Source organism: Chinchilla lanigera, unplaced genomic scaffold (genome assembly GCF_000276665.1).
Source record: "Chinchilla lanigera isolate Chin_1 unplaced genomic scaffold, ChiLan1.0 scaffold00019, whole genome shotgun sequence".
Classification (NCBI taxonomy): Eukaryota; Metazoa; Chordata; class Mammalia; order Rodentia; family Chinchillidae; genus Chinchilla; species Chinchilla lanigera.
Window position 1 is genome coordinate 27,908,231 of NW_004955420.1, and position 22,849 is coordinate 27,931,079.

Consider the following 22,849-nt stretch of genomic DNA (forward strand, 5'->3'; position numbering starts at 1 on the left):
GACCGCGTCCTCAGGTGTCAGGCTCCTGGCCGTCCGCAGGCATTTCGCTTGACTCCAGTAAATCTCCAGGGGATTTGGGAATGGGGAGGCAGTAAAAGCTGATCGTGAATTTCATATGAGAAAAGTACCCAAAGTATCAAGAGCACTCTAAAAAGAGCAACAAGAGAGAGCAAGCCCCACTAGGTGCTAACACAACTATAAAGCTCAGTAATTAAAACAGTGTGATCTGGCACATAGTAGACCCTGAGCGGAAGAGACCAGAGACAGACACACAAGGCAGCGCTCTGCTGCAGGCGGCGTTCAGATGGGGGCAAGAATGGTTCTTTACCGACGCTGCCAGGACATGGGCTGCCATCTGAAGGGGGCAGTTGTTTCCCATCTAACCCCTTAGTCCAGAACAACTTCCAGATGGAGCCGAGATGCATAAAACCGGGGCAGACATTCTAACACAACGCTGAAGTGTAGCGAGCCGCTTACAAACGACCTATAAACCTAGGCGTCGGAAGCATGTTGGCTTGTCAGCTTTAATTTTATTAACATTTCTGCACAGCAAAAGACTGCACCTTGACAGAAACAACCCCATGATGAAAATGGCTAATTAATTTGTAAAAGGCTCTTAAGGCCACTGGGAGACTGAGGACTCAACAGGAAATGGAACAAGGAAAGTGGACAGGTTTTCGTTCCGTTCTGTTCTTGTCTGTTTAAAGGCTTTCCGCGGAGGCAGAGCCACCGTGGGGTTTCGCCCAGGCAAAGGTGGCAGCTTAGTGGCTGAAGACAGCACTTGTGCCCCACAGTTTGGGGGAGCCCCTCACTTTTACTAGGTGTTCTGCTTGGGTCCCCTCGGCTAAAATAAAGGAGCTGACAGGGCCATGTCTCATGGAGTTCAAGTCCTTCCCCTGCTCATTCAAGTTGCCAAGCGGACGCTAGGCCTTGTAGGAAAGGGGTCCCCAGGGATGCTGGGGTCCTCCTGGACCCTCGAGCCCCCCCCACATCAGGCTGTTCATGTTCCTCCCAGAAGCCAGCCAGAGGCTTTCAGGTGCTTTGCCTTCACCCCATGAGGCCAGGCCCACCCAGGGTCATCCCCCTTTTTATTGACTCCATCAACTGATTGGCAACTAATTGAGAGTGATATTTCCTAAAATTCTCACCCACACACGGGGGGGGGGTGCTTGGATAGGGGGGTGGGAATCCTGAAGCCAGCAGAAAATTCTGACTATCACACTTCACCTAATCTAGGCCCTGCTTTTAAACATATGAAAAGACACTGCCTTGAAATGCCCTTGGCCTGGCGGCGTGCCCCACGCCCGGTGCCTGGCTGTGCCGTGTGTGCAGCAGGGAGGAGCATGGCGCCTGTGTCCCGACCTGGGGGACACAGTGAGCTTGATGTGACTCGTGGCAGGAACGTGAGAGCCGCTGGCTGCTGTAGCGAGCACCTCTGGTTGGCAGGGGTCACCCATCTGGGCTCCTAGCTGACACGCCTTCTGGTGTCCCAGGCGTCAGAGGAGACAAGAGATGGGCAGTCAGGTGGGACACAGAACAGGCCACACCTGCAGGGCCACGCACGACTGAAATGGGCTCCCTGGGAAGGAAGCTGCCTGCTTGTACTGGAAGTAACTTTCAGAGGCCTTAAGTGTGGCAGAACGGGCAGGAGTGTGTGGCCGGGCCCTGGATTAGACTCCGGCTCCGACGCTCAAGGCTGTGTGGCCGGATAGGTTCTGCAGCGCTCTTAGGCCTCAGTTCCCCATCTGTGGGTGGGGCTAAGAAGAGCGTCTACCTCCTCCGGCTGCGTGTGAGTGAACTGACTTGCCTGGACGGACAGACCGGAGAGAGACGCTGGACTGTGGAGCGCTGTGCTCATTTGTGGGCTCTCTGATGCTTGTGGATGAGTGTGTGGCTGGGAGGAAGCCCCGTTCAAAGAGGTGGCTGCTGGGGAGGCTTTGGAGGGCCTGTCTCCCACTGGCGCTCTTCCTCGGGGCTCTGCCTCCAAGCCTCCATGAAGCAAGCAGCCCTGCTCTGCCAGCCCTTCTGCCACGACGCGCTGGCCTTGGAGGAGCTGACCCTGGACGGAACCATCCCAGATCACGAGCCCAGAGCCTCTCCCGCCTTAGGTAGTGGCTGTCGGGTAGCGGGAACGCTGACCGTGAAGGCCGCCGTGCGTTAACACGCGAATGCTCAGTGGTGCGACGCTGTCACACAGGTCTTCTGCTCAGGACACTGAGTCACTAACCAGCCTGGGGCAGACGTCGTGACTGCTGTTGTTTCCGCCCCCGCAGTTGTTCCGTGAGTGAGAAGTGGACTCAGCCTTGGGATGCTTTGTGGGGTGTGGGAAGGAATGAGAGCCGAGGATGCAGAACAGAGCGGCACTCAGAAGGAAAACCATATGAAGACCCTGGAAGTTCACGCACGCACCCACTCACTCACTCATTCATTCATTTGAAAGGGTTCAAGCGGGATCAACCAAGCGTCTTGGTCACTTTCCCCACTGCTGGGACAAAATACCCGAACAGCCGTGACTTAGAGGAGGAGAGGTTTGTCACAGCGCAGTGTGTGGTGGTTTCAGTCCATCGTCCACCAGCTCCAAGGCGGGTGGTGTGGCAGCAGGGCGTGGCGGAGGGCACCGCAGAGGAGAGCTGCTCCTGGCAGAGTGAGGAGGGCTGGGGGCGGTCAAGCCTTTCCAGCCTCTTCCACAGACGGGGTTCCCGGACCACAAGTCAGCCCCTCCCCATAGTGCACTCACCTCCCCAAAGCCCCACCGAGAAGCTCATGAGGCTTGGGGGACATCCAGATAGACACTTCACCAGGGCGTGCTCGGTTCGTGCTGAGGATGTCATACAGCATGCGCACACAAACATGCACACACACGCGCGTGCGCACGCGCACACACACACGGGGCGAGGCAAACATGATTATTTGTGGCAGCAGATGATTATTTGTAAACATGATCACATATTGTGCCGAGAGTCAGGAGGAAACAGACAGCCGCCATGAAAGAGGAAGCAGGCCAGCTCGGAGGAGGTAGACGTGGTCCGAGCAGGAGGCCTGCGAGGAGGAAGGGGCACAGATGCCCTGGGCCTCGGAGGGGCTGCCAGGGCGGTGCCAAGAGCCAGAGCCAGAGAAGGAAGACGCTGACGGACCGGGGGGGCCTTGAAGGCCTGATACAGAAGATGCGGAGAAGGCCGTGCCTGTGACACGCCCTGGTGTCGATTGTGACCTGGGGCACCCCAAGTACCCCTTGGACATCCCGCCTGCCTGGCCTGCCCAGGGCTCCCTCTGCAGCCAGGCCACAGGACAGGTGCCTCCCCCTCCTGGGCCACTCGGAGCCGGTCCCACACAGCTCCCAGAATTCTCCTTGGAGGCGAGCTGCCCCCGCTTCGCGACCTGCTAGATCAGAGCCCCACCGCCAGCTGTGTCCTCCCCTCACACATCCCCATCCCTACCCGGGCCGCTGGGGTCCCCTCCCAGGGCACCTGCCCCCGCTGGAATCCATCTCAGGCACTGATCCTGGGGCCCCAAGCCAGGACCACCCCTGGGGCTCCTGGGAGGACTGGAGGGGAGGGGAAGTAGGCAGAGGCAGGAAAGCCCAGCAGGGGCCACGGCTGGGGCTTCAGGTCCCCGACGTTCAGGACGTGAAGCTTCTTCCCACAGAAGGTGCAGAATGTCCCTGTGAGCTCCCCCACCTCTCACCCCTGCAGGATTCTCCCCCGTGAGCAGCAGCAGAGAAGCAGAGATGCCCCACCCTTCCTCCATACCCTGCCTGAGGAGCCCCTCCTGTGTCCCCTGAGGCCAGCTTGGCCACCATGGCCTGCGATCGTTGCCTCTGCTGTCCCAAGAGGGGGACTGCACACCTTCCACCAGAGCAAACGCCACTCTGGGTCCAGGCCGCCCCGACATCGAGCAGAGCAGAGGCTTTGAGCCCCCTCCTCCCGCCAAGCACACTCCCGCGTGCACATGCGCAGGGTGTGCAGTGCGTGTGTTTGGAGAGGGTGCACGCCTGGTCTGACCGCTGTTCCTGAACCTCGCCAGTGCGCAGATCGGAAGTGCCTGCCCTGATGCTGGGCCGGGCCCCTGACTTGCTGCGGCCAGCGGAAGGGTAGCAGACGTGATCCTGGCAGACCTTGAGCAGTTTTTGCGGTTTGCTTGAGCTCCTGGGCTTCTTCCAGTCCCAGAGCAAATTCCTGTGCCCGGGTGGCAGAGCGGAGCGATGCAGAGCTGCTCTGAGCGGGCCGCCCCAACCCACAGACCCTGCAGCAAGAGCCGCAGAGCTGGTTTGGGCAGCTGGTCCACACTGGCACTCAGCCATCGCCGACTCCGTGGGTTCTGAAGCCCAGGCGTGGAGCTGGCGAGGTGTGTGGGGCGGTGCTGGCCCGCTCTGTGGTGTGTTGGGGACACAGGAACACATGGAAACACAGTTTAGACAGGATCGAACCAAGCAGCTGAGCTGCATGCTGACCGCAGAGCAGGCTGTGTCTGGGATTTGTGCCCAGTGCTGGGTTGGATGGACCCCGGCTTCCTGTGCAGAGAACCGCATTCTTCAGTCCGGCCAGGGCTTCTAGGAAGGAGCACCGGCCAGACACAGTGTTTGACTTGACCGGCGTCCAGCAGGCCAGGGAGGAGGCTGCGTGAGCCCGGCCAGGTGGCATCTGACCACACCGCCGCCTGCCTGTGCCTCGGCTGGGCGTCAGTCCCCGCAGCGTGCCTCGAGGCCGGGAGGTGAAGAGACGGGTTCTGTGTGAAGCTGCTGGCGGGCGCTCAAGGCCTCGGGCCTCCTGCAGCGCCCCTTCCTGCCCTCCCTCATGCCGGCTGAACCCAAGCTCTGACGGGCGGTGTGGGCTCTGGACCTGACTGTCCTGGCTGCGTCCCAGTCCACCAGCTGTGACCTCAGGCCAGTGGCTCACCCTGGCTGGGCCTCAGTTTCCCAGCTTTAAATGGTGAAACACATAGAGTCTCACTCTCAAGGGTGCCACGAGCCAGGGGTGACCCAGTCCCTGAAGTGTCAAGCCAGGGCTGTTCACCAGGTGCATGTGCCGCTGTGGGCACTGTTCAGCTCTCACACACAGAGACCGGGGGGCCCAGGGGGGCATCCGGCCCAGGCTGGACCCCAGAGCCTGGGGTAGGGCCCTTGGGACGTGACCTGTAAGGGCAGGGTTGGGTGCCGAGACAGGGAAGCCGGCATCACCACTGTGGGTAACAGACTCCGGTCCCGCTGGGACTCTGATTGCAGACAAGGACGGGTGGGGTTTGCAGCCAAGGGAGAGCGTGGCAGACCCTTTGGCTGGGCAGACGATTGTGTCCCGGCGTGGCAGGAGGCAGGAACCGAAGTGCCTAAGCTGCGCTGCAGTGACAACAGCGACCGCTCCATCCCTGTGCCTCCCTCTCCGCTGTCTGCTTCTCCCCTCCCTCTGAGAAACGCCTCCAAGGCTTGTGCCTCAAAGGGATAAAGTGACAAAGGGTGGCAGCAGGGAGAGGGTCAGCAACAGACGGCAGCCCTGACTTGCAGCATTGTCTGACTTCCCTGGTGCGAACCTTTGCTCCCCGTGTGATTTCCACGACAAGCACAGGCAGTGTGGGGCTGGCAGCACAAGGCACAGCACCGCACGGCAGCCGCAGCACATACACCACCGCGACGGGTCACTGCGTGGGCACGGTTGGCAGCAGCGCACAGCAAGCCGTTAGAAAGCGGTTGCCACCTCTGCCTTGGAGATGCTCACGCTTAGCGTGCACAGCTTCGCTCCAGGCATCCTGGGAATTGTCTGCTATTAGCCTGCGTAACTCTCGGGGCGCACAGCTGGACCACAACGTCCTGAGCACCTCAGCCATCAGCTCCTGTGAGCTGGTATGAGCTGGCTCCCACTCTACGGCATGAGTAGGCGGGTGCAAGAGCAACAAGCAGGTGCTCCGTGGTCTGAAGACCAGGGCAGTGGGGAGCGTCCCAGCCGCCCCAGGTGGACAGTCCGGCCTCCCTGGTCTCTGACCCACTTACTTGCAGCAGGAAGTCGAAGAGCGCCAGGCGTCCCCATTCTGAGCGGCGGATCCCCAGGCACGGGGCCTGGTCTGGCCCACTGCTGCAACCGTGTGCCAGCAGGGCCTGGTACTGCAGCCAGCCCAAGGCCAGGGAGTTCTGGTCCTCCTCGGGGTCGGCCAAGTGCTGCACGTCGGGTGCCCACCAGATGACTGGCCGGGCACCACCATCCGTGAAGCGGTAGGGCAGCAGGGGGCTGTGGAAGCGGCGGGCCGCCGCGGGCAGGCTTCGGCGCAGCCCCAGCACGCGGTCCAGGTGGAAGGACAGCACCTCGAGCAGGTCCTCGGGCCGCTTGATCAGGCCGCAGAGCCCCCGGGAGCAGTTTGGGCTGAGCCCGGGAAGGGCTGCACCCTGGCGGGCACCCTCAGCAGACAGCTCGACCTGCAGCACCTGCCCGTGACCCGGGACCCGGGCTTTGCCCACCACCTCGCCCCGGGTCAGCAGCCGCAGTCTCTGCACGTCGTGCTCTGTGAGCCATGGGGGGGTCTGCCCAGCCAGCCCTGGCACGGCCGGTGTCTCGGTGTCACACCACCCTGACCCCTGCAGATCCCCAACAGAGCCAGGCCATGCACGGGCCCTTGGTGCCAGCACGGGGTCCCCTCTTTGCTCCCCACCCACGGAGACTCTGTCCCCCGCCCCCAGCAGACCCATGCCTTCTGCCAGGGGCCAGGGTTTCAGCCTGGCATCAGCTGCCCCACTGGTCCCTGCACGCGGGCTGCCTGGGGCACCTGTCTCATTCTGCACCTCCTCCATGGGACCCTCGTGTCCCGGCTGGGCCGGGGCTTTGGCTCCTGCGTCTCTGACTTCCCCATGTCTCAGAAGCACAAGGTGCTGGGTTCGGAGTCCTGCATCTCCTGTCAAAGTCACGTCCCTCCTGACGCGTCTTGGGTGCTTGCTGGCCCTTCCTGGGGGCTGCTTGCTTCTGTCCCCTCGCCCCCAGGGGCCTTGCTTCTCAGCACCGACAGTGGTGGGATTTCTGGGCCAAACCCGGCCTTGCCAGAGCCCCAGCGTCCTTGTCTGCTGCCTCCGGCTGGAGCTCAAAACCTGCCGGACGCGGGGCATGAGGGCACCAATGTCCCCCTGAGGCTCCATGAGACCAAGGTCCGGGTAGGTGACTGGACGCTCCGGGGGGAAGCGGGTGATAGTCCACACTGACAGGGTCACCAACAAGCAGAAAGCCACCACTGTCCACCTGTTGCCATGCAGCCTTCTCCTGAGCCAGGATGCCTGGGGAGGGACAGAAGAAGACAACTTGAGACCTGGGGAGGATGACAGCTCCAGCCCGCAGGACAATGGGCACAAACGACAGAGCTCCTAGACGCCTGGCAGCGTGAAAACACAGCCCAGGGAGGCGCCGGCGTAGCCAGCCTGAGGCTGAGCCCTGCTCCTTCTACTCCCCAACCTCCGCTCTGGATAAATGACTACACAGCACTAGCCGCCATGCCTCACAGGGGACTCTGCCTGCGCTTGTCCCCACTGAGAGGTGCAGGTGACCTTGCCTGGCCTGTCTTGCCCCTGGGCATAGTGAGAAACTAGACCAGTGATGCCACACTTTTACAGCTTTCAATGGTAGCAAACAGCTGGCTGTGACACACACGCCATAGGCTCACCGCCTCGGACTAGATGCGGCGAGTGTGACTCTCAGGTGGCTGGATCTAAAAGTGCCCGCGCAAGTCCAGACGTCGGCTTGAGCCCTCTGCCCACATCCAGCGGAGACCAGCGGTCTGCTTGCTTTCCCCACCACCAAGTGAGCAAGGACATGCCTCAGGAGGTTGCCACAGTCCAGGGTGCAGGACGGAGGGGCCTCTGGAGCAGAGGGAGCACCGCACAAACCCACAGGCCCTACAGCTGGGAGGAGAACGTGCGACTTGCTGGGTTCCAAGACTGCAGACCCTAGAAAGAAGCCACTCAGCCCCAAAAGGAGGAAATTTTTATCTCAATTTTCTTTCTTTCTTTTCCATCATTTGTTTTTGGGGGTTTGGGTTTTTCCTCCCTTTTTCTTTTATTTTCTTATTCCTTTCTTCTTATTTTTCAGTTTAACTTTATTTTGTTCCCCATTTTTAAACTTTTCCTGGTTGTTCTTTTCTGGTCCTTTTACTCCTCGGTAAGCTCCTTTATCTCACTTTTCTCCGCTCCTCATCTTCCACTGGTTAATTTTTCAAATTCTATTTTTTCCATTCTCCAGTGCCCTGCTCCTATTATCCTTACCAGAATAACCACTAAATTTTAGGACTACTTAGATAGAAGTGAACTCTACACTATTACCATTGAGTACTGTCCTATTGCTAGTGGAGGTATAGTTGTTGCACTTAGCAGATATTTCCAATATTTGATTTGACTATAGTCATAGATGTCTTTTCTATAGATTAAGGGTGATACAATACTGGTTCTTAGGTTACGTCAACATGCACCTTGTCTTTATTTATTATTGTTGTTGATTTTATTGCTATTGCCACAGCAGCATAGCTGCTGCTCTTGATGGGTTTTCTCTATTCCAGTGTCTGGACTGTCATGGTCTCATTAATAATATTGCTGCCAGTTCCCATTGAACTGGGCGCTGGGCCAAATACACGGCCGTTTCCCCTCCTAAGCAAACAGAGGTGGTTGGATCTGGGACAGAAGCAAAGGCCTATAGTTAGCCATGCCCAGAGTGCATCACTGAGAAGCAGTCACTGACTAAAGAGACTTCCACACTAGCAGCACAGTCTCCCATTACAGCCAACCTGCAAATCACACACACACATGGGAAATAGGAGATGACAAGGCAACAAAATGCTCCCCAAAACTCCCAGGTCCCCTAAAGCTGGTCCGTGGGGGATGAAGGGGGAGGGAATGAAAAGTCACACAGCCAAATTCTTTGAAAAGATAAGAGAGGAAGCCAGGCGTGGTGTGCACGCCTGTAATCCCAGCACTCAGGAGGCTGAGGCAGGAGGATTGTTGGGAGTTCAAGACCAGCCTGGGCTATAAAGTGAGCTCAAGGCCAGCCTGAACTGCATAGCGAGACCCTGTCTCAAAAAGATTAAACAAAAAAAAAAGAAGAGATAAATAGATCAAAAAGATAAAAAATAGATCAATAAGGTGTTCGGTGAGCTCAAAGAAGATATAACTAAACAGATAACAGATTTAATAAATAATCAGCAAGGCCAAGTGTGGTGGCACATGCCTGTAATCCCAGCATTCGGGAGTCTGAGGCAGGAGGATCATTGTAAGCTCGAGACCATCCTGGACTACAAAGTGAGCTCAAGGCCAGCCTGAACTGCATAGCAAGAGCCTGTCTCGAAATAAATAAATAATCAGCAAGACTAGAAGGAGACACTAATAAAAAGTTAGTTGAGCTAAACAAAATGATTTAAAAAAAAATGATCAGCATAACAAGGAATCAGAAGCCAAGAAAGGTGCAAAGAGAAATGCAGGAAATTAAACTTCTATTGAAAGTACGGGCATCAGAAGTGACCAATGTGAGGACAGAGTGCAGCACCCAAAGGTAGGAGTGCTGTGAGAGACCACTTGTTCAGAGACACCTTAAAAACAACAAGAGAACAAGAAAAACAGATCCAAAATCTGCTAGGATTAGAGTTAGTGAGAAATCAGAAACAGCACAAATGGCATAAAAAGCCTCCTTACTGAAATAAGAGCAGAAAACTTTCTAAATACAGGGAAAGAATTCAACACACAGTAAGTGAGGTATATAGAAGGCCAATTCACCACAAACAGAAAAGAAGCTCTCCACATCACATCACAGTCACATCACATCACAAAGATCAAATCCTAAAAACTGTTAGAGAAAAGCAATGAATCACTTCTACAGGTAAACACATTAGAGTTACAGCGAATTTCTCAACACAAACCCTAAAAGTAAGAGCTTGGAATGAAGTGTTGCAAGCCCTAACAGGAAACAACTTCCACCCCAAACTGATATATCCTGCAAAACTATCTTTCAGAACTGATAGAAAAATAAGGTATTTCCATGACAGAGAGCACCTTAAGAAATCCATGACTACCAAGCCAGCATTTTAAAATTTTCTTAAAGATACCCTCGGAAAGCCAGACATGGTGACTCAAGCCTGTAATTCTGGCACTTGGGAGGCTGAAGCAGGAGGATCACTACAACTTTGAGGCCAACCTGGGCTACATAGTGAACTCAAGGCCACCCTGAACTACACAGTGAGATCGGGTGAGCTGTTATGTGTGTGTGGGGATGGATCAGCAATAGGAAAATACTGCAGTGACAGGAAGAAGTCAACACCTTTCATAATAACTCTCAGTGCAAAAGGCCTCAAGGCCCCAATCAAAAGACACAGATTGGCAGAATGGACCGAGAAACAAAACCCAACAGTACGCTCTATATGATAAATACATTTAACCCAAGAAAAAATTCATAGACTAAAAATCAAAAGATAGAAAACAATATCCCACCCAATGAAAATCCAGAAACAAGCAGGAGGAGCTACAGTGATGCAATCAGTTAATGCATAGTACTTATGTTAAACAAGCAGGAGTAGCTCTCTTATTTTCAAGCAAAATGGATTTCAAGTAAAAACTGATCAGAACAGGCAAAGAAGATCACTGCATGTTGGTTAAAGGAAGAATTCAACAGGAAGAGATAACAATTCTAAACACATATTCACTAAACACCAGCACACGCCAGTTTCACGAAACAAACACTGCTGGACATAAAAGATCAGATAAACATCAATCAAATTATAGTGTGGGAATTTCAATACCCCACTGTCACAAATAGATGAATCAACTAGACAAAAAAATGAACAAATAAGTATCAGAGTTAACCAAACCTTCAAACAAATGGACTTATTAGAGAGCTACAGAATGTTCCACTTAACAATAGGATACACTTTCTTCTTAGCGGCACATGGAACTTTCTCCAAAATGTAGACTAGCTAGCCAATAAAGCATGCTTAAGTAAATGCAAAAGAATTAAAATTATCTTGTGCATATTATCAGATCATAATACAATGAAACTAAGTATAAATGGCAAAAGAAACCACAGAGATTATGTAAACATGGGAATTAAAACATGTACTCTTGAATAATCAGTGGGTCACAGAAGAAATGATGGAAGAAATGATACAGTTCTCAGAATCAAAAGATAATGCCAGTACAACACACCAGGACTTACAAGATATAATAAAAGCATTCCTGGAGGGAATTTTATAGCTGTGAATACCCACACAGGGAGAACAGAGAAAGTCCAAATAAATAATCTAGAAAAATAAGAAAATCAAAGCCCAAAGTTAGTAAAAAATAATAATAATAATAATAATAAAGTAAAGTTCAAATATTTTACTATGTCTTTTCTAAAATGATACAAAATATTAGTAAATGAAAGAGCTGGCGTTTTGAAAAAAATAAATAAATAAAATAGACAAGTCTGTAGCAAATCTTACCCAAAAAAGGAAAGAAAAGACCCAAATCAATGCAATTAGAAATGAAAAAGTTAAGTCACAATGGACACCATTGAAATCCAGGAGATTATTAAGTAGCAACTACTTTGGAAATCTGCACTTCAATAAATTGGAGAATTCAAAAGAAATAGATAGATTACTCCATACACATAAATTACCAAAGCTGAAACAAGAATGTTTTAAAACTTTGAATAATCCTATATCATGAAATTAAAACAGTAATTTAAAAAACCCACTAACTAAGAAAAGCCCACATTCTGTTGAATTCTCCAAGATCTACAGAAGATTTAATGTCAACACTCCTCAAACTCTTTAATGAAATTGAATGGAAGAAGTAATCTCAAAGTCATTCCTGGAAGATGTCATTACCCTGATTTCAAAACCAGACAAGAATCCAACCCAAAAAGGAGAATTACAAGCCAGTCTCTTTAATGAACGTAAATACAAGGATCCACAACAAATACTGGCAAACAGAATGCAGGAAATCATCAAAAAGATCAGACAGAATGTTCAAGTAGGCTTCACCCAGAGATGCAGGGACGGTTCAATATACACAAAGCAATAAATGCAATACATCCCATAAACAGAAATAAGGACAAAAATACATGGCCATCCCAATAGATACAGAAAAAAGGCTTTAACAAAATCCAAACCCATTCATGGTAAAAACTCTGAACAAAATTGGTATAGAAGAACTTTATCTGAATTTGATAAAAACCATTTATGACAAACCTACTGCCAATATTATATAAATGGGGGAAATGTGATTCCCTCTAAAATCAGGAACAAGAAAAAATGTCCACCGTCACCATTCCTGTTCAATATAGTACCCAAAACATTAGCCAGAGAAATCAGGCAAAAGAAAGAAATAAAAAGGATATGTATAGGAAAGGAAGAACTGAAATTATCTTTATTTGCAAACAACATGATCCTCTGCATAGAAGACCCCCAAAATCCCATCCAAAGACTCCTGGAATTAATAACCAAATTAAGCAGTGTAGCAGCACACAAAATCAACATACAAAATTCAATAGTGTTCCTCGACACCAATAATGAACTCACTGAGAAAGATATTAAGAAAACAGTACCATTCACAAAGCATCAAGAAAAATTATATACTTAGGGGGTTATATAAATTATATACTTATATACTCCCTCCTCTGGTTATATGTGCCTACATGTGAATGTAATACAATGGATACATGGCTGTGTGAAAGCAAGCAAGGACAGCGTAGCCTAACCAAGGAAGTGAAAGACATCTACGGTGGAAACTACAGTCCTCTGAAAAAGGAGTTTGAAGAGGACATCAGAAAATAGGCATCCCCCGTTCTCAGATAGGCAGAACCAATATTGTCAAAATGGCCATGATATCCAGGTTTAATGCAATCCCAGTCAAAATACCTATAACATTCTTCACAGGACTAGAGAAAACAATCCTAAATTCACGTGGAACCAGAAAAACCTCAGAACGGCAAAAGAAACCCTAGGTAACAAGAGGAAAGCAAGACGCACCTCAAGCCCATATTCCAAGTTATACCACAAAGCAACAGTGACAGAAACTTCATGTTATTGGCACAGAAACAGACATGTGAGTCAGCGCAACAGAGCAGAGGGTGCAGAGACAACCCCAGGACGGTCAGCCATCTGACCCTTGACATAGGGTCCGAAAACATACAACAGAGGAAAGGTAACAACTCCAGTAAATGGTGCTGGCAAAACCGGCTGTCTACATGCAGAAGACTGAATCTAGACTCATGTCTCTCACCATATTGTACACTGAACTTGAAATGGATCGAGACACATACATTAAAACTGAAACAATTAATCTGCTGGAAAATAGAGTAGGTCAAACTCTTGAAGACATAGGCATAGGCCAGAATTTCTGAACAAAACCCCAACTGCACAGGAAATAAAGAATCAACAAAGGGGCTTATATCAAATTCAGAAGCTTCTGCACAGCAAAGGAAACAATTAGCAGAGTGAAGAGACAACCAAAAGGATGGGGAAAATTTTTACTGGCCATCCCTCAGACAGAGGACTAATATCTAGAATATATAAAGAACTCAAAAACATTAGACCTCCCAAAAATAAAAGACCTAATCAAAAATAGGCGACTGAAATGAATAGACACTCCTCAGAATTACAAGTGGCCAATAAATACGTGAAAAATGTGAAACATCTCTGGCCATTAGAAAAATGCAGATTAAAACAACACTGGGATGCTGTCTTACTCCATAAAAATGGACCATCAAAAAACCAAATAATAACAAATGTTGTCAAGGTTGAGGGGGTGGAGAGGAAGGAACCCTGTTACATTGTCAGTGGGAACGTGAACTAGTACAATCACTGTGGAAATCAGTACAGAAATTCCTCAAAATAAATAAATAAATAAATAAAACTAGAAGTTTCATTCAACCCCGGTATTGCATTTCTAGGTATCTTCCCCAAAGAGTTAAAGACATTATATTGCCATGATACAGGCATACCCGTATTTATAGCAGCACAGTTCATAATAGCTAAACTGTTGAAGTGGTCTACATGCCCGTCAGCAGACAAGCGGGTGAGGCAACTGTGGGGTTTACGCAGTTTATATGCAGTGGAGGACTCGTCAGCCTTAAGGAAGGGTAACTGAGTCGTTTGCAGGAAAACGGGTGCAGCTTGAGACCATCAGTTAAGCGAAGTAAATCAGGCACACAAGCTTAAATGTCACATGGTTTCTCTTATCTGAGAAACCCAAAGTACAAATAGCAAGCAAGAGAAGAGACAGACAAGAGGAGACAGGGGGATAGAGCTTTGCTAATGGGAGGGGGAGCAAGTGACAAGGGAGAGGGACGGGAAAGAGTCCACGCACCGATTCCACGCGGGAAAGTGACCATCGTGTCGCGCAAGCACGGGCGGATTAAAAAGAAGCTTGAAAACATTAAAATGCACCCACGGTTTGTCCCCAGCAGCTGTGGTAAACACACGGACACGGCGGTGGTTGCCGTGAAATCTCGTATCACAGCCACAGTCCTCTGGGAGCAAAGCTCACGGGGCCGCGCAGGGGAGCAGGCGGAGGACAGAGGTCTGGCCTTGACCGTTGTCTCCTGCAGGGCAGGCGCGGACAGGACCCGGGGCAGGCTCAGGACGAGCTGGTGTGGCCCACGGCGCGGGCTGCAGGTGTGGGTATCCCCAGCCCTGGAGGGCGAGAGGGGCCACGGTGTGCCGTTTCTGGGAGCCTGGTGAAGGGCCCGGTGTGAGCTTGGACTCAGGGCAGGAGAGCACGTGTACCAAGGTCACACTCACAGCTGAGTCCATCCACCACTTCCTTAGGAATTAGCCAACCTGGGAAGAGCACGCCCTCCCTGAGCCCACGATGCCTCCGAGGCAGAACTCCCAGAATGTGGAAAATAAGAAAACACAGGCCTGCACCCCCACAGTGCTGCTGTCCCCAGGTGGACCGCCTTCCTGTTCATTGCCGGTTCCCACCCCAAGTCACTCTGCTTTCTTGCAGGAGAAATCAACACTTTTGGTGACAACTTTCAACCACTAGGGGACACAAGCCCAGGATGGACGAACGCCAGCTTCCATCCTGAAAGGGGCAGCTCTGAGGGGCCCAGTATAAGGTGCACTTGAGGGTCCGCGGGGGCTGAGCTTGTCAAAGGGTGGCTGTCACCTGGATGCCTTCACTGGTGACCCTTTAGAGGTCAGATCCCATGTTCTCCCCTGATGAGAGGTGTTTTTAATTTGGTCTTCATTATCACTTAAAAAAACACAACTAAAGCAAGCACCAAAAAGCACTTAGATAGTACTAAGGATTTCAGAACAGAACATGAACACCTCCTTCCCCGACCCGGCGGACCACGGCTCGCAGATTGGAGTGCGTCCTCGGGTTTTCTTTCTTTGTGTTACAAGAGTAACTGTGCCACCATGCCTGCAGCCACTGTAACAAGTTACTACAGGCCTGGTGGCTGCAGACAGGGCAAATGTACGCCATCCGGGTCTGGAGGCCAGAAGTTCCTGCCAACTTCACTACCGACAAAATCAAGGTGTTGGCAGTTTCCAATTTCTAGGATACTGGACAGAGCTATTCTGGCCGCCCGGCCCACCACCTCCGAGGGACCCGGAGGGCTTCTATCACGGGGTGCTGGGAGAGGCAGGCGTGGGTCCGACTCCTTCCTGCCCTTAACCTCTTGTATACAGTTCCTCTTTCCATAGTGCTCACAGCAACCTGGGGAGACTGGAATCACTTAACTCCTATTTCACAGCTGAGAAAACAGAAAGCCCAGAGGACCACTGTCTGCCAGGGCCTCCGCGCCGGCAGAAGATCAGCGTTTAAGTTAACACGGGAAGAGGAAATGGCCGTGGATGTGTTTGTTTAGGTTTCTTCTTCTTCTAAAATGAAAAAATGTGTTTTCAAGTTGGATCCATAGTCTGTAGTCCCAAAGATACCTCGGGGAGGCATAAATCGTCCTCAGACCGCCCCAGGAGACACTGTTTTGTTCTGCTCCTGCCCTTGGGCGCGCTTGGCCTTGGAGAGCCGGGGAAGCTGGCGGTCAGGCAGAGAGGCTCAGGACGGCTGTGAGCCGGTGGCTGTGGCGGGGCCACCCAGGTCAGTGCAGGGAAAGAAAAGCAGCTTTGATCAAACTGAACAAAACACTGCCTGAAGAGAAGCAGTCGGATAATGAAGAGTGATGAGAGAAAGAGACCAGGACCACACACCAAGAGGTTTGGGGGCGACCCCGGCCGGCCCAGCACCACCAAGCCTGCTATCGCCCGTCGAGGCTGCCCTGCCCTGCAATGGCCAAGGCCACGAGGGCAGACAGAGGCGGTGCCTGCACAGTGGCTCCAGCTCCTCTTCCTCTCAAACCCCTCCTCGGCCCCTGCCCTCGCCCTGGGACCCCTGGAGTCCCTTAGAGAAGGTGTTCCTGGCCCGGGTCACACGCACCCACCCACACTGCGCCCCGCCATCCGGAGCTGTGCACGATACACCAGTGTCCAGCCTCCCCGTCCCATGCTTGTCCCGGGTTATACACCGGGCTGAGCTCCTTTCTTCCTCTCAGGGTGGACATGAAAGCTAAATGGGTCGAAGAACGCAAGGGCCCCCTGCGTTTTTGATCCATTTACACGGGCGAGGGGTTCTGACTGCCTCGCCCCTGGTTTCTGGGCTCTCTGTATTTCTGGGGTCTGAAAGACACCCACTCCTTTTCCCAGGTTTTGGCACCTTGTCAAATCCAAGAAAACATGGGATGTTTGGAGCACACCTCAAGGTAGATGCAGAAAAGGAAGCTCTTCGTCGCGAGAGCACACTGAGAGCAGGAGGGGCCGCCTGGGCAGTGGGGAGGCTCTCGCCAGGGGCAGAGGCTGGGTGGCCTGAAGACCATCAGGTGGCAGGGGCAGCACTGGGCTTCAAAGCTAGTGGGAGGCGAGGGGCGGGGGGAGCTCATAAGGCAAGAGAGACTCCGTTTTTCTGCTTTTAACTCCATATTAAGAGATGTCACTTAAAGTTCACTTAAGCCGGAGTTCACCCCAGTCACCTTGGTTAGTTATCGACTCAGAGCAGAGTCGTAAAATGGGAACAGAACAAACAGGACAAACTGGGAAGCGGGCTAAAAGTTAAACTGCAACGGTCATTTGGAATTTGGTTGTCTGATCTTCTGGGAGAAGCAAACTTTGTGATAATTGTGTGACATTCCTGTAAGATTCCCAAAAATGAGATAAGAGTTACTATAGAAACCTAAAGTGTACGTAAGCTGAAGATGAGACCCAGATCAACACGGACATCTTCTCTGGCTCCTGGTTGGAGACTGTCTGTCAGCTGGCTAATAAAGCTTTGCTTGTTCCTGCCCTTTTGGTTTTCTTGTGAATGTCTTTCTTGATGAATTCACTTGCTCTATCAGAGCCAGGAGGGACGTGCACAGGGGCCAGAAGGAAAAGGTGCAGCCTGCCGGGAGTGGGCGGGCCCCAGCACTGAGAGCCTGGAGGCCAGGTGACGGGGTGTGGGAGCCACAGCAGCTCTGGCACTGCCTCTGCGAGGGTGGAAATGGCACTGTCTGTGCAGCGAAGACAGTGACACGGGCGGTTCTTGTGCACAGTTCTTGCCGGCCACCTGGCCGCCTGGCCACTGGTCCACTGCAGGTGCAGGACTGGTCCCCCCTGCCTGCTCCCTCTGGCCCTGGCCGTGTGACTCGCCCTTGCCTATGGAAGGTGAGTGGACACAGCATGTCCATGGGAGCGTTCACACATGTTTGCTGGCCGCCTTGCCACCCTCTCTTCACCTTGAGAGGATCGTGCCCAGGTGCAGACCTGGAAGAGACCAGAACCCATCCCCAGCTGGGAGCCAACCGGCCAGGCCTGCTGGGCGCAGCCTACCCACCGCCCTGTAACCTAGGCACGGGCACATGTGTGGGAGCCATTGAGACTGTGCCCGAATGTCAGGCAGCAGCTGCCCAGCAAAAGCTGATACATGGGGGTCTCTTCTGGGCACAGGGCCTGCCCTTGGTCAGCTAACAGTAGGGCGGTGTTGTAGCGAGGCAGGGCACCACCCCCGACTAAGAAGAGCGCAGCACCGTCACTATAATGGGGCTCAGGCAGTGAGGAGGAGCATGGTGAGGCTTGGTCACGGATACGGTCCTTGAGCCGATTTCCCGCATTCCACAGATGGACGGCGTGGAAAGAGCCTGATGACGTCAAATGGAAACCAGGGAAGTTTTTAACAAGGAATTTCTTCACAAATTCTGACACAAGCTGGTGGCATTTAGCTCAGAAATGGCTGGAGAAATAGAGACATTTGGGAGAAAGGGCTCTAGGACAGCTTGTACTGTAATACCAGGGGGTGACTTTCCTCATTTCTATGGGGTCCTAGGGAAGGGAAGGCTCTTCTACTGCAAGAAAATCGGGTCAGGATTTCTCCCCGTGTTTTGACACTAGCCTTCCGGTTCTTTGGCAGCCTCCAGGCGCTGACGCACCCCTCCCTTAATGACCTCGATTCCGAGCTGCAAGCAGCTGGCGGTGCAGTGACCGGCCGGCAGAGACAGAGGCAGCGTCATCTTTTCTCAACTCCTAGACACCAGTAAAAGGTGGAAAAATCTGGTCCTCATGAAGAAAAAGGAGAAAGGTATTGGAAACATATTTTGTGACATAATGGCTGGAAATGTCCCAAATCTTCAAAAATACATTGGATAACCAGATTCAAGAAGCTCAAGCAACTCCAACTAGATTCAACCAAAACAAACCTTCACCAATGCATATGACAGTCAAATGGCAAGGGTACAAATCAAAGAGAATGTAAAAACAACCAGAGAAAAGCATCAAGTCGTATACAAGGGAAGGCGCATCAGACTCACAACAGATCTCTCGGCAGAAAGCTTATGGCTGAAACAGAATGGCGTGGTATATTCAAAGTACTGAGAGAAAAAGACTGCCGATCAAGAATACCATCCCCCCAAAAATTATCCTTCAAAATGGAAGGAGAAATACACTGCTTCCCACATAAGTAGAAACTGAGAGAATTCATCACCAGCAGACCAGCCCTACAAGAAATGCTTAAGGGAGCCCTATAAGAGAAATGAAAGGACGATACTTACCATCATAAAAACCCGCAGACATACAAAACTCACTAAAAGAACAGATATGTGAAAAAAGAAAGCATGAAAATCAAACCGTAGCATGACAGAAAACTATCAAATTACAAAAACAAATAATACAAAGTGGAAAGAGACAAAAAACAAAAAATATATAAAACAATCAAAATATAATTAATAAAGAACTTCATACTTCAGCAAGAAGTTCAGCAAGAACTTCATATTTCTATAGTCAGTAGTAACTTTTAATGTAAATGGATTAAATTCACCAATCAAAAGATATAGACTGGCTGAATGGATAAAGAAAAACAAGACCCAACTATACTCTGCCTCCAAGAAACTTACTTCACTTGCTCATGCACACAAAGTAGGGTTTAGGAAAACATATGTCATGCAAATGGAAACAAAAAATTAGCAAGAGTAGCTGTACTCATATCACATAAGGCAGATTTTTAAATCAAAACTGTAAAAAGAAACAACGGTCACTACACATTGATGAAATGATCAATTCAATAAGAACATGTAATAATTGCAAACATATATGCATCCAACATAGGACCACCCAGATACATAAAGCAAATGTCATTAGATCTAAAAGGAAAGATAAACTCTTCTACGATAATACCTGAGGATTTAACACTCCACTTTCAGCAGTCAACAGATCATCCAGACACAAAGTCAAGGAAGAAACATGAGCAGAACCATATTTTGGAGGCAGTGGACCTCACAGACATTTACAGCACATTTCATCAACAGCGGCAAATTACACACTGACTTCGTCAGCATGGGAAGCTATCCAGTGTATCTTTCTGGATAGATCATGTGCTCAGCCACAAAGCAAGTCCCAGTAAAAATTCTAAACATTGAAAACATACCATATGTCTTCTCAGACCACAGTGGATGAAAACTACAAAGCGGCATGAAGAGTGGATATACATACACAATGGAAATTGAATAAAGTGCTTCTAAGTGACTAGTGAGTAATGGCAGAAAATAAAAGGTGAGTCAAAAATTCCTAGAAACTAACGAATTTGACAGCACAGCATACTAAAGTCTGTGGATACAGCAAAAGCAGCACGGAGAGGGAAGTTTATAGCATCAAAGGCATATAACAAAAAACTAGAAAGATCTCAAATAAAGAACCTTACAATGTATCACAAAGGCACAAAAAAAGCAAGAACAAACCAAATCCAAAATTAGTAGAAGGAAAGATACAATAGAGATCAGAGCAGAAAGAAATTAAAAATTAAAACTACAAGAATACAAAAGACTGGTGAAACAAAGAGTTAGTATTTTGAAAGGATTGACAAACATTTAGCTAGACTAAATGAGAGAGAGAAGAGAGGAAAGAGAAATAAACCAAATAAAATCAGAGATGAAAAATCATACATTACAGCTGATACTACAAAAATACAAGAGATTATAAGAAACTACTATGAAAAATTATATGTGAAAAAATCTGGATACCTAGAAGAAATAGAAAAACTCCTTAACATGTACATCTTACCGACCTGAACAATGAAGAAATTAAAAATCTAAACATACCAATAATGAGCAATGAGGTTGTAATAGTAGTTAAAATTCCCCCATCAAAAAAAAAAAAAAAACAGGGCCTGATTGCTTTATAGCTGAATTCTACAAAACATTTTAAAAGAGCCAATTCCAGTACCCAAAAAGACAGAAATGGAAAGAACTCTGGCAAACTTTTTATGAGCCCAGCATTACCAAACCAACACCAAAACAAAATATACAGAAAAAAGAAAGAAAGAAAGAAAGAAAAATTACAGACCCACATCCCTAATGAACACATATGCAGGAATCTCCATAAAATACTAGCAAACTGAATTCAGCAGTGCACCAAAAAGATCATTCATGATAACCAAGTTAATCTCAGGGATGCAAGAATGGTCTGCCATATTTAAATCAATAAAATGTGTTAAAATACATCAACAAAATGAAGGACACAACACAGAAAGCATCCAAGAAGATTTAACATCTCTGCATAATAACCCCCCAAAAAAATTATGTACAGAAGGAACACACCTCAGAATACTGAAGGCTGTATAAGTAAACCCCAAAGCTAGTATCATGCTAAACAGGGAAAAGCTATAGTATTCCTCTAAGATGGGGACCAAGACAAGGCTGTCTTTCACCACAATTAATACAATACTGGAAGGCTTAGCAAGAGCCATTAGCCAGTGGGAAGAAAAGGAATCCAATTTAGAAGGGATGAAGTTAAATTATCTATGTTTGTAGGTGACATGATTCTAAACATCAAAAATATTGCATCAAAAAAATTGAGAATTTATAAACAAATTTGGTAAAGCTGCATGGTACAAAGCCAACATAAAAAGCAGGAGTATTTGTAGACATTAATGATGAATTTGCTGAAAAGAGATTAAGAAAGCAACCTCATTCACAATAGTTACAAGAACATTAAATTCTGAGGAATAAATTTAATTAAGAAAATTAAAGATCTCTACAATAAAAGCTATAAAACATTGACAACATGAATTACAGAAGACAAAAAAATGGAAAAAATCTTATGTTCATGGATCCAAAGACTCAACATTGCTAAAATGACCATAAGACCCAAAGTGATCCATAGACTCAAAGCAGTTCCTATGCACATACCAACAACTTTCTTCACAGAATAGAAAAACAAATCCTAATATTGATATGGAACCACAAAAGACTCAAAGTAGCCAAAGTTATCCTTATCTAAAAAACTAACAAATCCAGGTGTGGTGGTGCACACCTGTAGTCCCAGCACTTGGGAGGCTGAGGCAGGAGGATTATTGCAAGTTCAAGACCAGCATGAGCTACAAAAGTGAGCTCAAGGCCAGCCTGAACTTGTTAGGAAGAGTCTGTCTCAAAAAGACAAAAATAAAGAATCAAACAAAACAAGGCCACAGGTATTACAACACCTGACTTCCAAACATACTACAAAACTATAGTTACTAAAACAGTATGACACTGGCATAGAGCCAGACCAATGGAACAGAATAGAGAATCCAGAAATTAATCCACACTCATGCAACCAGCCCATTTTTTTTTACAAAGACACCAAGAACATACAAAAGAGAACAAACAGTGTCTTCAATAAATAATGTTGTTAAAATTGAATATGTATGAGTGGAAGAATTAAACTAGATCCTTTCCTCTCAAAAGGGACCTAAGACCTAAACCTTAAACCTGAATCTACGAAATTATTTCCAGAAGACACTAGGAAACACTTTAAGATACTGATGTGGCAACAGTGCTTTAGGTAGGACTCTAAAAGCATAGGCAACAAAAGCAAAAATAGACAAATGGAGTTACATCAAATTGAAATGTAGGCTTAATTTGCACAGGATGTCAAATTGGCAAGGATATGGAGAACAGGGAGGTGTTGGCGGGATGTAAATTAGTACAGCCACTGTGGAAAGAGCATGAAATTCCTCAAAAGAAAAATACTAAAAATAGAAACACGTATGATTCAGCAATTCCACTTGTAGGAAGTGAGCAAAGGAGCTGATGTCATCATTCCAAAAAGATATGTGACCACACAATAATCAAAATACGGAATCGGACCCCCTTCCATGGATGAATGGAGAGAGAAGAGGTGGTGTATTTATGTAACAGAATAACATCCACCCCGGCAGAGAGTGAAATCCTCCCCTGTGCAGCAACGTGGGTGGGACTGTGTGGACTGAAACAGTCACTGTGTGGACTGAAACAAGCCCGCAGAAAGATGAATCCTATGCGTTTTTACTCACCTGGGGAAGCCAGGAAGCCCTTGAGGAAGAACATGTGGAACAGAGGTCACCAGAGATGGGGAGGGCAAGGAGGAGGGGAGACGGAAG

At 49.2% G+C, this 22,849-nt stretch overlaps 1 protein-coding gene across 4 annotated transcripts in view; it reads right to left on the reverse strand.

Moving 5' to 3' along the window:
* Fam198a (family with sequence similarity 198, member A) overlaps nt 1–22,849 on the reverse strand; it is a gene marked incomplete at its 5' end in the record, with an annotated part of 30,738 nt that extends 7,889 nt beyond the window's left edge. For 3 of the 4 annotated variants that reach the window (XM_013513530.1, XM_013513531.1, XM_013513532.1), the window contains 2 exon segments: nt 5,981–7,246; nt 22,763–22,849. In XM_013513530.1, coding sequence (XP_013368984.1) covers nt 5,981–7,246; nt 22,763–22,849 — 1,353 coding nt within the window. 4 annotated transcript variants of the gene reach the window in all.